Consider the following 15,022-nt stretch of genomic DNA (forward strand, 5'->3'; position numbering starts at 1 on the left):
CACCAATGAACCTAATGAGCATGTCTTTGGATGGTGGAAGGAAGCTGGAGTACCTGGAGAGAACCCACGCAGACACAGGGAGAACATTTAACTGCACACAGAACGATGGATTCGAACCTGGGACTTTCTCGCTGTGCTAACCACCTCGCCACTGTTCCACCAAGGATGTTAACTTAGTTTAGCACAAATAAGACTGAGAGCGGGAGAACAGCTAGTGCAGCCACCAATTCAAAATTCATGAATGATGAATGAAAAATCATTAATCATTAAATATTTAACCAAATTTAAAAAGAACGATTTCTTTCATTTTCATTTCAAACCCAGTTGTTGAGGTGTTTGTGTTCATGGAAGTGAGCGACAGATGAGCTTCAGTCCAAGCTAAACTTTTCTAATTCCCCATTTCCCGTCCTTGCTGATTTGCTGATTTGATTGCTTACCGACTGCTTCATATTGAACAGACGCAACTATTGTTCTTCTCATCTTTCTGTCAGAAATAAACCTGAGTGGGAAAACGCATCCAGCAGACGCAGATCAAATTATTTAAAAGTCTCTCTTTTCTGGCATAAAGGTAAGACTCACATATAAAGTAGCTGCAGCTTACAGACTCGTGGACTTAATGAAAAGGGATCCCAACGGGATCAATAAAGTTGTCTATCTATCTATCTATCTAAAACAGGTAAAACTTCCAGAGAGACTCTCATATAACACATAATCTAGATAATTTCATAGCCCTCAGTGTTTTTGTCTACTGTATTTGTTCTACTAGTGGTTTAGATCTCTTAATAGATTCTACAAAGTATAACACGACAAACAGAGCTGGTGTGATCGATAAAATTTTTCTTCACATTTCGAGGATATTATATTCTTGTATTTTTCTGTGATGTTGCCAGATATTAATGTAATTCAAACTGTTAAAATTTCATTTATTTTGCAATATTAAATAAAACTAAAGTCTGTCTAAGTCTATGTGTTTGGTTCCTTCAAGGCCTCAGGTAACAAGCAAATGTGTCAGCTTGGTGCTTTATCTGCCGTTTAATCACATAAACTCATGCTAATTCCTTAGTGGTGAGCAACAGGAATTCACAATTAACCCTGCATTATTTCATATATTAGAAATAAAGACTGATTTTCAGGTGATTAATTACTGAAGTGTATGTTTTTACTGCCCTGTGATAGACTGGAGACCTGTCCAGGGTGTACCCCGCATCTTGCCCAATGACAGCTGGGATAGGCTCCAGCCCCCCTGCGACCCTTCACAGGACAAGCGTTTACAGAAAATTAATGAATGAATGTTTTTTACTGTTCCAAATGAAATTTTATTGGTACGACATTTGTTAACACACAAATGTGTCTCAAATAGTTTTCCTGATGACCAGAACATAACCAACAGCTTCTTTAAACCTCTGAAAAATCAAACTGGCTATATCTCTAACTTACAGGACTGAATGAGATGGTTTGTACTGGTTAGACTCGTCTCCGGTCAGGTGACGGTCCGAGGTCATGGTGTACTCAACCCGAAGGCTGCCTCTAATAAATGAACATATTATTGTTTGAGTCCCCTGGACCAGGTTCCTCACACATAATCCGAGAAGGCGGCCTCCCCTATAATCTTGATCCCAGACTTCAAGCCTCAGAGCCAAGAATGGGGTCACCTTCACAAAGAAAATATGAATGAAAGTTAAATGACATTTTTATGAAAGTACACAAGCACAAGATGAGTAGCTTATAGCTGGCTGGCATGAGGGGTAAAGAAGTCATATCATTTTTGAGGTTATGTCTAGAAGTTAGATTTTAGTCTGACTCAGTTTTGACCATATGTTTAGTCACTATTTTTTGGCTTTGTAAGACATTATATTTAATGTCATATACAGACGTTAGATTAATTGTAGGGTCACCAGTTTAAAGGGGAACTACTGGTTTTTACAACCTCGAAATTATTTCTAGCACAAAATACGGTTGTTTACTCACCCAAATAACTTTTATGTAATTTGCACTTGTTTCGGAAATTATTAGATCAGCGTATATCCACATAGTGGGAGTGAATGGGGCACCGAGACGCAGCCTCTAAATAACGCATCATCTGCTGCGAAACTCGTTCATTTCCCCAAAATTTTGTTATGATACGCTGATGCTATTCCCCGTTGAGTCCGGAGTTACCTGTTATCATCATCCGGGGTCTGTAGATTTAACGAGTTTCGCGGCAGATAATGCGTTATTTAGAGGTTGTGTCTTGGTGCCCCATTCACTCCCACTATATGGATATATGAAGATCTAATTATTTCCGAGTGCTAATGACACAAAAGTTATTTGGGTGAGTAAACAACCGTATTTTATGCTAGAAATAAGGTCCAGGTTGTAAAAAACAGTAGTTTCCCTTTAACCATTCACACTGAAGGCAAATTTAGAATGACCAATTAACCTAACCAGCATGTCTTTGGATGGTGGGAGGAAGCCGGAGAACCCGGAGAGAACCCACGCAGACACACGGAGAACATGCAAACTCCACACAGAAAGGCCCAGTCGGCCCGTGGATTCAAACCCAGAACCTTCTTGCTGTGAGGCATCAGCGCTAACCACCACACCACCCTTACCAGCATTTCAAGATTCACAAATAATCATCTGTACAAACCAAATCTGTTGTTTTTTTAAGCTAAACATGGGATAAAAGTGATTTGTACTGACGTTGCCCAGATCGAATCGAGCGTTCCAGAAAGGGTTGTTGGATCTGATCGGGTAGGTCTGGTGGTAAATTGAACTGTACCACATCTTAACGTACCTGTGAAGTGGCAGAGATGTGGAAAAGCAGACAGCCGTATGATTACTTCATTTATGCGACTCATTACTTTTACTGTGACTCACTTGTGGGTCTTAACAAGTCCTCTACTTACGCATTAACAGTGCTGGAAAAATCTTCAAGATTCCAGGCTTGGACAATAGTCACCACCAATGTCCCATTCAAGGACGCTTTAGGAGCACCGTCAGAGTCCAGGTTAGGGGAACCGTTGAGCCGAGCCGAGCTTCCGATGGCGCTGTTTTTCAAATACTTTTCCGTGGCAGCCTTCAGCCCGGTTCTTTGTGCCAATGATGGTACCAGCTCGTACAGTGGTCTTAGGGAGTACCGGACAACATCAGGATGATCCTTGAGGGATTTCAGCCATATCTGGTATCCCAGGGAGTCGTTATGGGTGAGTGAAAACTCCCCTGTCCAGCCTCTGCCCCCTACCACCTCCGTGAAATGTTTGTGCAAACCTGAGCCGTAGGAGAAGGCGGCATCCTGGTTGTTTAAGACTTTGGTGCAGAAGCTTTGAGAACTGGAGAGTTTCTCCCTGCCCAGGCTGACGTTGAGACCCAGTGACAAGCAGTACTGCACCACAAAACAGGAGGGGACATTAGAACTAGACAATTCCCCTGCGGGAAATCGCAAGAGTGATGCAGTGGCCGCAGCAGTCTGCGATACCATGCTATATTGCTGTGATAGTACGATGCTATGATGATGCTACTATGCCAAGATGCTACAATGCTATGATGCTAAGATACTAAGATGCTATGATACTAAGATGCTACAAAGCTAAGATACTATGTTGCTACGATGCTAAGATGCTACAATGCAATTATACTAAGATGCTATGATGCTTTAATGATCACCTGTTCATATAGTCATAATATAATCCTGGTGAAAATATTTGCGACTTACGTTGCAAATAATTTCATGTTTGACTACAAAAAGTAATGGTCAGGTCAAGACAGGTATGAAAGTATTCGCGACTTACGTCGCGAATGTCTTTACTAAGTAGCATGTCTTTACTACCATGAGCAGCAGCTATAACAAAAAGCACAACTCAAATAGTCATTTAAGGCCTGGTTCCTTCTGACTGGATGGGTGTGAGTTTGATGTCATGCAGGGTACAACAAACCAAACAGGATGAGGAGGATGCAGTAGGCCTGGCTGAGAGAGAGAGACACTGAGAAGGGTCGTCCTTTACGCCCTTCTACAAACTGAAGGGCAGGTACAGGCCGCAGAGCCCTCCCAGCTCCACCTGAAAGCCAGCATCAAATAAGGAAGAGAGTGGGAGGGATCTCACTAGGATCCCCAGACAAAGAACGAGCAAATCGTAACAATTGATCGTTAATCATAATAATTTTAACAATAAAACTCATTACTCCTACCTGAGCAATAGTTTAACAGTTTACGGCACAGTCTTACAGTTAGATAAACAATAATATTAAACTTAACACATCCAGGCTGTAACAAGGAATCAGCGATGAAGTGAAGACCTTCAAATTGTCCTGCGAGTCCAGCTCTTTGTCTCATGTTGGACGTCACTGCAGTCTGTCTGGATCAGCTGGAGGAAAACTATATGCAGACAAATAGACATGTCAAATAATGTTATGTAACATACTTAATATAACTCTTATGAGTGTTCAACAGCTCATTATTTATTTAATTAAAAACATCATATTATATTAAATTACTCCAATGATATAGATATACTGTCATTAATGTTGTTGCAAGCCATAAATGTTTCCTACTTTATGTGGTGGAATAATATATTTTTCAGTTTGACACAGTTTCATTTAAAAATATCTTCCCTTTAAATTGTAAAACTTCAACATTATTACTGTGATAAGCACCCGCTAGCAAGGCGGCGAATTAGCCGGCGGCTAACCCCACTAGCCTCCGCGTTAGCTCACGGCTAACTGCCGCGGCTAATTCGTGTTTACCTCCCGCGGGTCCGCGGTTAAATCCCGGTTAGCTAGCGGTTAGCTAGCGGTTAGCTCGAGGCTAACTCCGCGGTTGAGTCCGCGGCGTTAAGGTAGCGGCTAGCTAGCTCCGTTAGCTCCGCTAGCTTGCTAACATACATGCGCTATGCTGGAAGGCTAGTCGTCGGCTAAATCACTGGGCGGCTAGTCGTTTTAATGTTTTGGCAGATCATGTTTTCCACTGAGAGCTCTTTTCCCGCCTCTCGTCCCCTGCAGCTGCGTGTGTGAACGTGTGTAAGCTGGTTGGGGTCTGGTTGTCATGGCTACCAGGGTCAACTGCTCCTGTTAGAATGTCAGTTGGAAGACGGGGAGAGAGAGAGAGAAAATGCTGAAATATTGCCTCGAACAGGAAGGACTTGTGGCCAAACCGTATTTCCAATCATTGAACCGACTTAACTTTGGGCATCTCGAGGCTTTCCTGAACGTCTAGATATGTGATTTGTGGGTAAAATGAAGAAATGTGACCTATTTAAAGCGATTCAAAGAAAGGTTACGTCTGCTTTCCTCCAGAAATTTCCCTGCCTTTTTAACATGGCAGTCTATGGAGCTGTGGGTGGGTGTTGCTGGCGCATCTTTGTGTCTGACGCCAAAACTATAAGACTAACAGCTTTAGCAGACGAATTTGAGTGAGAAGACACATTTTCCTACGTTTCTATGTATAAATTATGTCTGTCGTGTGAAATTTGTGGCCACGGGAGCAGTTTCTGTGCAGTTTTTTGACTAACTTTCTTCTCCCCTCCTCACTCTAGCTGATGATGTCATCCACTCTAGCACAAACATTCCGCGCAATACACACCCATTATAAACCCTGAAATTTGAGTAAAAACCTACACAACTCTGAGGCTTCATAGTTTAAAAACGGTAAAAGTTGTCGACAAGTGAAGTGAATCTCTGAAGAGAAGGCAAGAGTACCTACGTTTTAAAGTTTAAATGAAGTCTCTCGGTTAAAGTATGCCAGAGCAGTTCATTGTTGAAAATGTCTGTTGAAATTGTTTTTTTTTCGGGCTTCTCCATTCATTTCAATTGGGAAATTTGTCGCAGTCTTGTTTGGAAGAACTGTATAGAAGCACACCGAGTCCGATCGAGACGCACGTTTTGATGTATTTTGACCTGTGTGCGACGAACGGTATTTGAGTTGAAAAGTTTCGAAAATCGCGTAGGAAAAAGTTTAATAAGAAGAAAAACGTAGTGAAGAACAATAGTTTGCAGTGCTTCGCACTGCAAACTATTGGCCCCCATAGCTTTGCTATGAGGGGGTCAATAGTTTGCATTGCAGGCACTGCATCACTAATAAGAAGAAAAACGTAGTGAAGAACAATAGTTTGCAGTGCGAAGCACTGCAAACTATTGACTCCCATAGCTTTGCTATGAGGGTCAATAGTTTGCATTGCGTAGCACTGCATCACTAATAAGAAGAAAAAACGTAGTGAAGAACAATAGTTTGCAGTGCGAAGCACTGCAAACTATTGACTCCCATAGCTTTGCTATGAGGGTCAATAGTTTGCATTGCGTAGCACTGCATCACTAATTAAAACTCTGGCACTAAAATCACTCATGCGAAATAAAAGGTTGGCTTCCTTTTATTTCGCATGAGTGATTTTAGTGGGGGGCTGAGGCCTACTGTGATAGAAGGGTCCAAAGAACGGGGATCCCAGGCACATCACACATGAGGCAAATAAACAAAAGTGAAACAAAGCAAACACAGTATAGAGGGGACACCACCACTGGGACACCAATCCACCACCGTAGGCTCAGCACCTGAATGGGGAACACCAGAGAGCAACAGGTTAGGAATGAAATAATAAAGAAATCAAAGAATTAAATCTAATAATGAAACACAAAACAATGAAACATAAATCTACATAAACACAAATGAAATGCAACCCACAATAACCGAAATAAACACAAAGCTAACAGGATTGCAAAAAAACTAATTACTGCAAAAGAAAAAGAATATATCACAAGGGAAGAACAAACACACACAAAAATGACAAACAAAATTAAGTCCCCACACTGCTTCTTTAGCTACACTTCCTTAAAAAAAAAAAAAAAAAAAAAGTGACCCAAAGAGGAAATCCAACTTCAGCTGAAGCCCAAAAGATTCTTTACATTTTAACAATTATCTTCCTGTGGCACAACTTATCATCCCCCTGAAGCCCTACTACCACCCAATGTCTCTCTCACACACATGCACACCCACACCCACAAATCTATAGTTCAGTGCATCTCCACAAACCCTACCGATATGTTGAACAGCTGCTGAGGCAACACTACCCATGTCCACCGGGGTCCTGTGTGGGCGAGTCTCCTTCTCAGGAGCGGGCAAACCGACACTCAAGGTCACCGCACAAAATTGTTAAAATAAAACATAATTAAAATTACACACGTAAATATATATATATAGAATACATAGGTACAATAAATTACAGCAGATAAAAGTGAAACTATGAAACTGAGTAGGTCTGTCTGAATAAATAGGTTTTAAGGAGAGATTTGAAGGCGGTGACAGAGTCTGAATTTTTGATGTGTTCTAGGAGGGCATTCCAGAGGTGGGGGGCTGAGCGGCTGAAGGCTCTGGACCCCATGGTGGTCAAGCGAGCAGGTGGGAGGGTGAGTTGGATGGATGAGGATGACCTAAGAGCGCAGGCAGGAATGTTTATGTGGAGGTGGTTAGTGAGGTACTGAGGAGTGAGGTTGTTTAAGGCATTGACGGTGAGAAGTAGGAGTTTGTAGGTGATGCGGAATTTAACAGGAAGCCAAAGGAGCTGCCTCAGGACAGGTGTTATGTGACTCATGGAGGGGGTTCTGGTGATGATACATGAGGCAGAGTTTTGAACCAGACGAGACATGACCCATGAACGCTGATTAATTGGTACGTTTATTATTTATTACAATGAGACTTGATTGTTCGTTACTCTTGCCTACACAAAAACTATTTCCCTTCCGGGTGGAACAGCCGACCCAGTAAGGACAGGTTCCCATTTATAGTCACACCCTTTCAATTAGACCTTCTCAGAATACCTTCAAACATATACAGTATTATGCTTTTTGGTCTCATCCTCAGGCCGATGTTGTTGGTCAGGCCCACTTAAAACAAGGAAGTACAGTCTGTAGTTTGAAGTGAAGCAGGTTTACAATCTTTATTTTGATGAGAAAGCTACACAGAATTTAATGCAACAAGAATTTAACATTGCCTCCACCATCACAAAACAACTGACTGAAACTTCTAACAGCAAATATTGAAGATCAAACTGAGGTCTGATCTTCTGCAAGGTCTGCATGACTAAGCTCATCAGTCATGTGACTTGTTGCAGTATCAGATCAGCAAATCCAATATCACACATGATTAAAGAAAAACATGCAGCAGCAAAAGATATATTTGTTACTATGGAGATGGTTCATAACGGTCACATTTGTCTCCAGTCAGATGACGGTCACAGGTGAGTTTGTACTTGATCTCATAGCCACTTTTCCTGTTTGAGCAGGTGTATGTATGTGTGCCCCTTTTCACGGGCGTCTGACATCTTAACAGAAGGTCATCATGACGCACATCCTTATCCCAGACCTCGACCACCAGACTAAAGGACGTGTCCACCTTCAAGAGAAACAATTCATTAAAGTAAGATTGGTAGTAATAAGGTTATCTGTCAGATTGAGCTTAAAGGGGAATTAGCGTTTTGTACAACCTGGACCTTATTTCTGTATATCCATATAGTGGGAGTGACTGGGGCACCGAAAAGCAGCCTCTAAATAACGCATTATCTGCCGCGAAACTCGTTCATTTCACCAAGATTTTGTTATGATACGCTAGTGCTATTTTCCGTTGATATGGGTGAGTAAAGTATTTTATGCCAGAAATAAGGTCTACGTTGTTTTTTACAACCTCATTTACACACCCATGTAACTTTGGTGTTATTTCATTTGTCAGATAACTACATCTACGTATATCCATATAGTGGGAGTGACTGGGGCACCAAAACGCGGCCTCTAAATAACGCATTATCTGCCGCAAAACTGCAGCAGTTTGTTGTTTCAACGAGCTCCTCATCCGTATACTCTGGCTCAAATAGTAAGGACGTCCATCATAAACAAAGTCGTCGTCCACAACCTCAGAATCAGAAAAATATTCAGCCATGTTGCAAAAAACTAGCAGTAGTACTTAGCAGGTAAACAAGTCACGCAAGTGGCGCACGGTGCTCAGAGATGACATCATCCAGGTCAGAGGTTACTAGGTCAATCTACAGACCCCGAATGACGATAACAGGTAACTCCAGACTCAACGAGGAATAGCATTAGTGTATCAAAACAAAATATTGGTGAAATGAATGAGTTTCGAGGCAGATAATACGTTATTTAGAGGCTACGTTTTGGTGCCCCAGTCACTCCCACTATGTGGATATACGCAGATCTAAATATCTGATGAATGACTCCAAATGATACCAAAGTTATATGGGTGAGTTAACGATTGTATTTTATGCCAGAAATAAGGTCCAGGTTGTAAAAAACAGAAGTTCCCCTATACTTAAGAGGCAGCAAATCCAACATAAAGAACAGTGGGACTTGGGACAGTTTAATCCTATGTTCCAAACCCACTGTATTTCACAGGAATGATTTTACTTATCCTCGATGAACCCATTCAGATTGCACTGCAGTGCCTGAGTACAATGAAAACAATCTGGGGAATTTTAGCTATACTGATATCATCAAAAAGGCACTGAACTGACTAGAATACATTCAGAGGTACAAGGTTACTGACCATGCCCAGATTATAATAAGAGTTCCACCAGGGGTTGTTTGACTTGATCATATGAGTCGTGTGACTGATGGAGCCATACCTCATGATAGCATAGCTGTGGGTAGGAAAAAACAAAGCAACAGATGAAGCAACACTGCTGTTTGATACACCAGCCTCAGATTTTAATCCTTGAGCTAATTCACCTCTCAGTCAAGCCAGTAAGATCTCCTTTCAGACCCCAGGCTCGGATGATGGTGACCTCCAGGGTCCCCTTCCAGTTTTTCAAGGGGCAGCAGTTGAAAGACAGGTTAGGACTGTACCCACCACAAGATGGTGTACTCTGTGAGTCACTCACTGCATTGTCGTTTAAGTACTGCTCAATCGCAGCCTTCATCCCTGCCTTCTTGCTCTCATTTGGTACCAGCTCATATAATGGCCGAAGGGAGTATGAAACGACACCCGGGTGATCTTTCAGGGTGCTCAACCAATTGTTGAAGCCGCTGGAGTCTTCGTAGGCGAGTGAAAACTCTCCCAACCAACCAGTGCCACCTTCCACCTCTGTGTAGTGCTGGTGGAGACCACTGGTGAACTGGACTGACGCACCTTGGTTCTGCACGACTGAGTTGCAAGACTGAGTTACAAGGCTGGAGCTTGCCAACTTCCCCAGACCAACAGAGAAACCAAGTGATAAACAGGAGTGAACCTGGAAGACAGGAGGAAAAATAAAATATTTCTTATACTCACTGACTATAGACAGTATTTACTGTACATGGTTGCTGTACGACGAGCTGTGACACACCAAACTAGCAGTTGGCCCATGTCAAGTTATCTGTGGTGCTAGTTTTTCATGCATAAAAACACCCTTGTTCAGGTGACCACTGTTGGTGGCTTTTCACCCATTTCAGCACGTTGAATTGGTGGCACTGGCCTCCTGCTGGGATCATTATTTCCTCTCACACAGATACAGGATGTTCATGCAAGATAGTAGCTGTGTTCTTCACAGTGTGTTAATCAGCGTTAATTCTTTGGTATTGGGCCTTTAGGAGGAAACAAGAGTGAAACCACCACACGTCATTAATTAACTTGAATAAATTAGTGCAATTAAATAGCAATAGCACATGTTTCTATACAGAGTATGAGGGAATTTTATGGTTTTGCCCTCATCATATTTCAACCCAGTTTAGTTTGTGAGAGAAACACTGACCACAAGATTTAAAATCCAGATAAAAGATAATTTGAAATTTGTAGCTAGCATCATTCTTCAAACTTCAATTTAAGGATAATTAAACAAAATTTGAACTTAAAACCGTCTTAGATTATAGGGTCTGACATGTAATAGCTAAATAAACATCCCTGGTGCACAACTCAAATATCTTCTTTGTGTTTTTCACTGCAGAGTAACAACACGTGTGTTTGCATGAACATATGGAGACTATGTACAGTCTCCCAGTACCTGATCTGAGGAGAGTCCGTTCAATCTGGACAAACATGTTCGTGAAGCTGTCACTCGCCTGAGTCGCCCCCCAAGGGAAACCTGAAACAAGGTACATTGTTGTTGAAAAGAAAAAGTACATTACTATATGAAGTAATGTAGAAATCAACAATGGTGTGAAAGTTTTAACCTGACGAATGTAATGTGTGCCGTAGATGTCTATGAGCTTGTTGTACTCAGCCTTGGTATAATTGTCATGGTGACTTGGCAACCTGGCCAAATCCTTACTGAACTCTGAGCTGAGGGGGGGTTTGCTTGGCAAACGGTAACTAGACACAAAGATACAGTCTTAACTACTCAAACAATCTTTCATAACGTATTTGGTGAAGCAGAATTGCTTGCAACCTACCTATAGTGACTGCAGGTGACTCTATGCGTGCTGAAGGTGTAGCGGTCCTCGCTGGTCCTTTGTTTGGCAAAGTTATAAACAGTCGAGTGTTTTCCTTCCACCCCCCCACCGGAGTTCAAAAATGAATCTAAACTGAGGCCAACCTGATAAAAATGAGTGAAAATGTAAAAGTTAATGAGCTGCTTGATGTACAATAATAGTCTCCAATAACATGTGAATACATGTTGAATACACGTTTGATACAATTGATATGTACATGAAAGACTATTAAAGACAATAACCTCAATTGAAACCCATGTACCTTATTATTTAGATAGTGAGTAGGGGTTATACTATGGTTCTAACTAGTCGACTTTACTGCTGCGCCATGACACTTTAAACATCAAGTTGACTGGCACCGATCACATGACAATAACAACACTGATGCCTCCAGGAAGACAGGTGAGGAGCCCAGTGGGTCATTGAAGCAAACTAGCAGCGGTTCATCAAGTGTGTGGTAGAGGTTGAACAACTTCGGATTTTTTAAAGTCGACTAATATGTAGTGAAAGTTAAGTTGACTCTGGACTGACTTACATATTCTGCAGGTCATGGTAGTATGGGCTTCATCTTTAGTGAAGTATTTCCACACACTTGATGAACCGCTGCTAGTTTATGGCAATGACCTACAACTGTCTTCTAGGAGGCGTCTATGTTGTTATTGTCACGTGATCTGCGACTAGTCGACTTCCTGCTTAAAACATTATGACACGGCAGTGAAGTGAACTAGCCGGTACAACCACTAGCGTGTCGGTATATTTCACTTAAGATAAAGCCCATACTACCGTGACATGTAAAGTATGTATGTAAGTAAGTCCTGAAATACAACAAATATACTACTGTAATACACACACACTTCTGAAAAGGCATCTGCTAACACTAGCAGAGGAACAGTCCAAATCCTCTTGTTGTTTCACCAAACGCCCATCAACAATTTACTGGTGAATTTAATTGTGTTATTAGTAGGGCCGGGACTCGATTAAAAAAATTAATCTAATTAATTAGAGGCTTTGTAATTAATTAATCGAAATTAATCGCATTTTAATCGCATATAAATATTTGACCTGAGAACAGTGAGAAGTAATTTTTTTCATATGGATTTTTAGTATACCATTGAATAATGACTAAATTTCCCATCCACGGGGCCAACCAAAGCGGTCTCATCAGCTTCTTCTTTGATGTTCACTGTGGTTTGTTGTTGTCTGAAGTAATGAACAGTGTTGCCAACTCTTCAGGAAAGGAAAGTAGCTATTGGCTGTCCTAAAAGTCGCTAGAAGTCGCTAAATGACGTCATCGGCTAATTTGCATAATTTACCTTTTGGATGTAATTGTGATGGACGCTGTATTATTAACGCGCCTCCTTTATCAGGGCTTGGTATTGGCAAAATGACTCTAAAGAGACACTCTGGCACAGTAACTTAATTTTTTTTTTTTTTTTTTTTTTTTTTCTTAAGTTTGGTTTAGTTTCTAGCCTACAAGTCACAGGCACAGAAGAACATGAGCATTTTTTGCCATAACTAGAATATTTTTAACATTTTTTGTACAAACGGTTTTTACTTGACAAAATTAACAATCTAAATGGATTATTATTTTATTATTTATTTTAGTGTGACAGTGAAGAAACATTTACATCCCGCTCTGTAAACCAGGGCGCGATCAGCGGCAGCTTTGCGCATGCGTCATTCGTTTGCAGTCTGGACGCGGTGGCGTGGTTCTCCCCGCTCTGACCGCTGCTGCGCGGGGCTACTGTGAGACTGACCGCCTGTGAGTGCTTTGGGATGGGAGAGGGGCTCACGGCAGCACCCGCTGCTTGTTGAGGACACTGGTAATGAACGCTAGTTGGTGCTCCAGTATAATCGGTCCGCCGAAACTCATCCAGTGAGAAACGTTCCGCGGTGCAAAAATAAGTGTGATTAAAATGCGTTAAAAAAAATTAACGCGTTATTTTTGTGTAATTAATTAATCTTAATTAACGCGTTAAAGTCCCGGCCCTAGTTATTAGACATTTAGCTGCTGCAAGAGACGGACGTTATGGTAGCGCTGAGAGTTTGCAGAGTGAGATAGATAAAGATTAGAAGTGTCAAACTGATGGTGTTTATGGTGTTGACGTGGGCTACAGCCGACAGTAGCCCGTGTTCAAGCTTCAATAAACTTGCAGAAAAGCCTCCGTTAGATGCTACAATATGTATTCAGATCAAGAAAACAGATTCCATTGTTGGTAAGCATTACTTTTTACTATGTTTTTATGAGTGACGTCATCTGTGACTAGTTGATGTCAACCCAACCTTCACCACATAGAAGTCAACTTTAAAAAAAAAAAATAAAAGTGTTCAACCCCTAGAAGTAAGGTATCTAATGAAATCACTTTTGATCAGAACTTGCAGTCTTTTGTTTGTGGCAGTGACCGGGACTCCTTCCTGTCAGTGAGTCATAGTGACATTATTTCACCAGTAGCTGTGAGCTGTATCCTACCTTCCAGTCATGAATGTCCTGGGAGATGTAAGTTTCAACCAGTGAGCTGTAGACCAATTTAAAGTGGAAAAAAATGGACATGAAATCAAATAACAAGGCTGATCATAGAGAGTTGAGTTGGCATCATGTGTTTTAGCATGGCAAACCTCATATGCATTTTATTTATTTTATGGTAAAACACTCACTGAGTGCCAGTCTGTGTCTCTGGATATTTAATATCTGTTATAGTAGTGTATAATACCATACCTAATAGAGGTGTGTACACTGTTTTTAAAATCAGAACTGCATCGGGTGATTGGACGCCAGTCCACTGCAGAGACTGGCAGCTGAAAACGAAGCAGAGGACACCACCATTAATTTGTACACATAAGGTATGTGTGACTACTTAACTCTGTAACTGTTTGTTTATTAATTACTTTCTGCAGCTGGTTGTCTTGAAGAGGGTTGGAGCAGAGAGTGCAGGTGCCATTAGGGTCAAGGTAGGTCTTCACATCCACCACGTATGACCCTTTTCGACGCAGGGTGACCATATCAAATCCCTCCCCCACCAGGTTGTGGCCTGGTACAAAGGGAGCAGACTCACACTGGCTGCGAGTCCCAACCTCACAGGAGAGAACAGGGGAGCAGTACGACAGAAAGAGGAAGAGACTCAGGTAGAGAGAGGTGGAGGCTGATGAGGAGAGCATGGCTGAAGTCAAAGAGACTGAAATCTTTCAGACAGACAGAGAGTAGATAAGGACATCAGTGAAGGTAATAAGAACAGGCTTTGTATATCTTGTATCTATTTTATGATATTTAATGTGGTGGTTTAAAAGATACAAACAAAAAATCAACCTCTGTCTTTATCTGTCTATCTCTGTTACGGCCCTAGTGCCTCTATGGTTGTTTTGGTGTGTTTGTGCCTCTCTCTCTCCCACTCTCCTCCTCCAGGTGATCGCCCCTCCTCCGACCAGCAGCCGTTTCCACTCAGGTAATCAGCTGATCCTGGTTAAAGAGTGGAGGAGAGGTGCGGCAAAGGGAGAGAGATGGTGGACCACAGTGGTGGAAGCATGAGGTTGACTTTGTTTGTGGGATCTCTAAATGGTGAAGTACTGAATAATCTGTTCTGTGGAAAAGACAGTAGTAATCGTTCTTGGTCTTTTGCCTGTGTTCCTTTTCCCCCCAGGTGTGGTGGCG

At 41.7% G+C, this 15,022-nt stretch overlaps 2 protein-coding genes across 2 annotated transcripts; both read right to left on the reverse strand.

Annotated features, from left to right (window-relative positions):
- Positions 1 to 1,398: 1,398 nt before the first annotated feature.
- Positions 1,399 to 9,601, reverse strand: LOC311507958 (perforin-1-like; the record flags this gene model as incomplete). The annotated part of the gene is made up of 4 exons (XM_084572522.1): positions 1,399 to 1,652; positions 2,683 to 2,776; positions 2,889 to 3,364; positions 9,518 to 9,601. The coding sequence occupies 4 exons, from the start codon at positions 9,599 to 9,601 to the stop codon at positions 1,434 to 1,436; spliced, it is 873 nt and encodes a 290-aa protein (XP_084428648.1). The 3' UTR covers positions 1,399 to 1,433.
- A 94-nt stretch (positions 9,602 to 9,695) lies between these two features.
- On the reverse strand, positions 9,696 to 14,605 carry LOC311495731 (perforin-1-like; the record flags this gene model as incomplete). The annotated part of the gene is made up of 7 exons (XM_084555293.1): positions 14,263 to 14,605; positions 14,093 to 14,172; positions 13,847 to 13,892; positions 11,338 to 11,480; positions 11,119 to 11,257; positions 10,950 to 11,030; positions 9,696 to 10,199 (listed from the first exon to the last, which is right to left on the reverse strand). The coding sequence occupies exons 1-7, from the start codon at positions 14,530 to 14,532 to the stop codon at positions 9,696 to 9,698; spliced, it is 1,263 nt and encodes a 420-aa protein (XP_084411419.1). The 5' UTR covers positions 14,533 to 14,605.
- Positions 14,606 to 15,022: the final 417 nt, after the last annotated feature.

The sequence above is a fragment of the Chelon labrosus genome (assembly GCF_963514085.1).
Source record: "Chelon labrosus genome assembly, chromosome: 2".
Classification (NCBI taxonomy): Eukaryota; Metazoa; Chordata; class Actinopteri; order Mugiliformes; family Mugilidae; genus Chelon; species Chelon labrosus.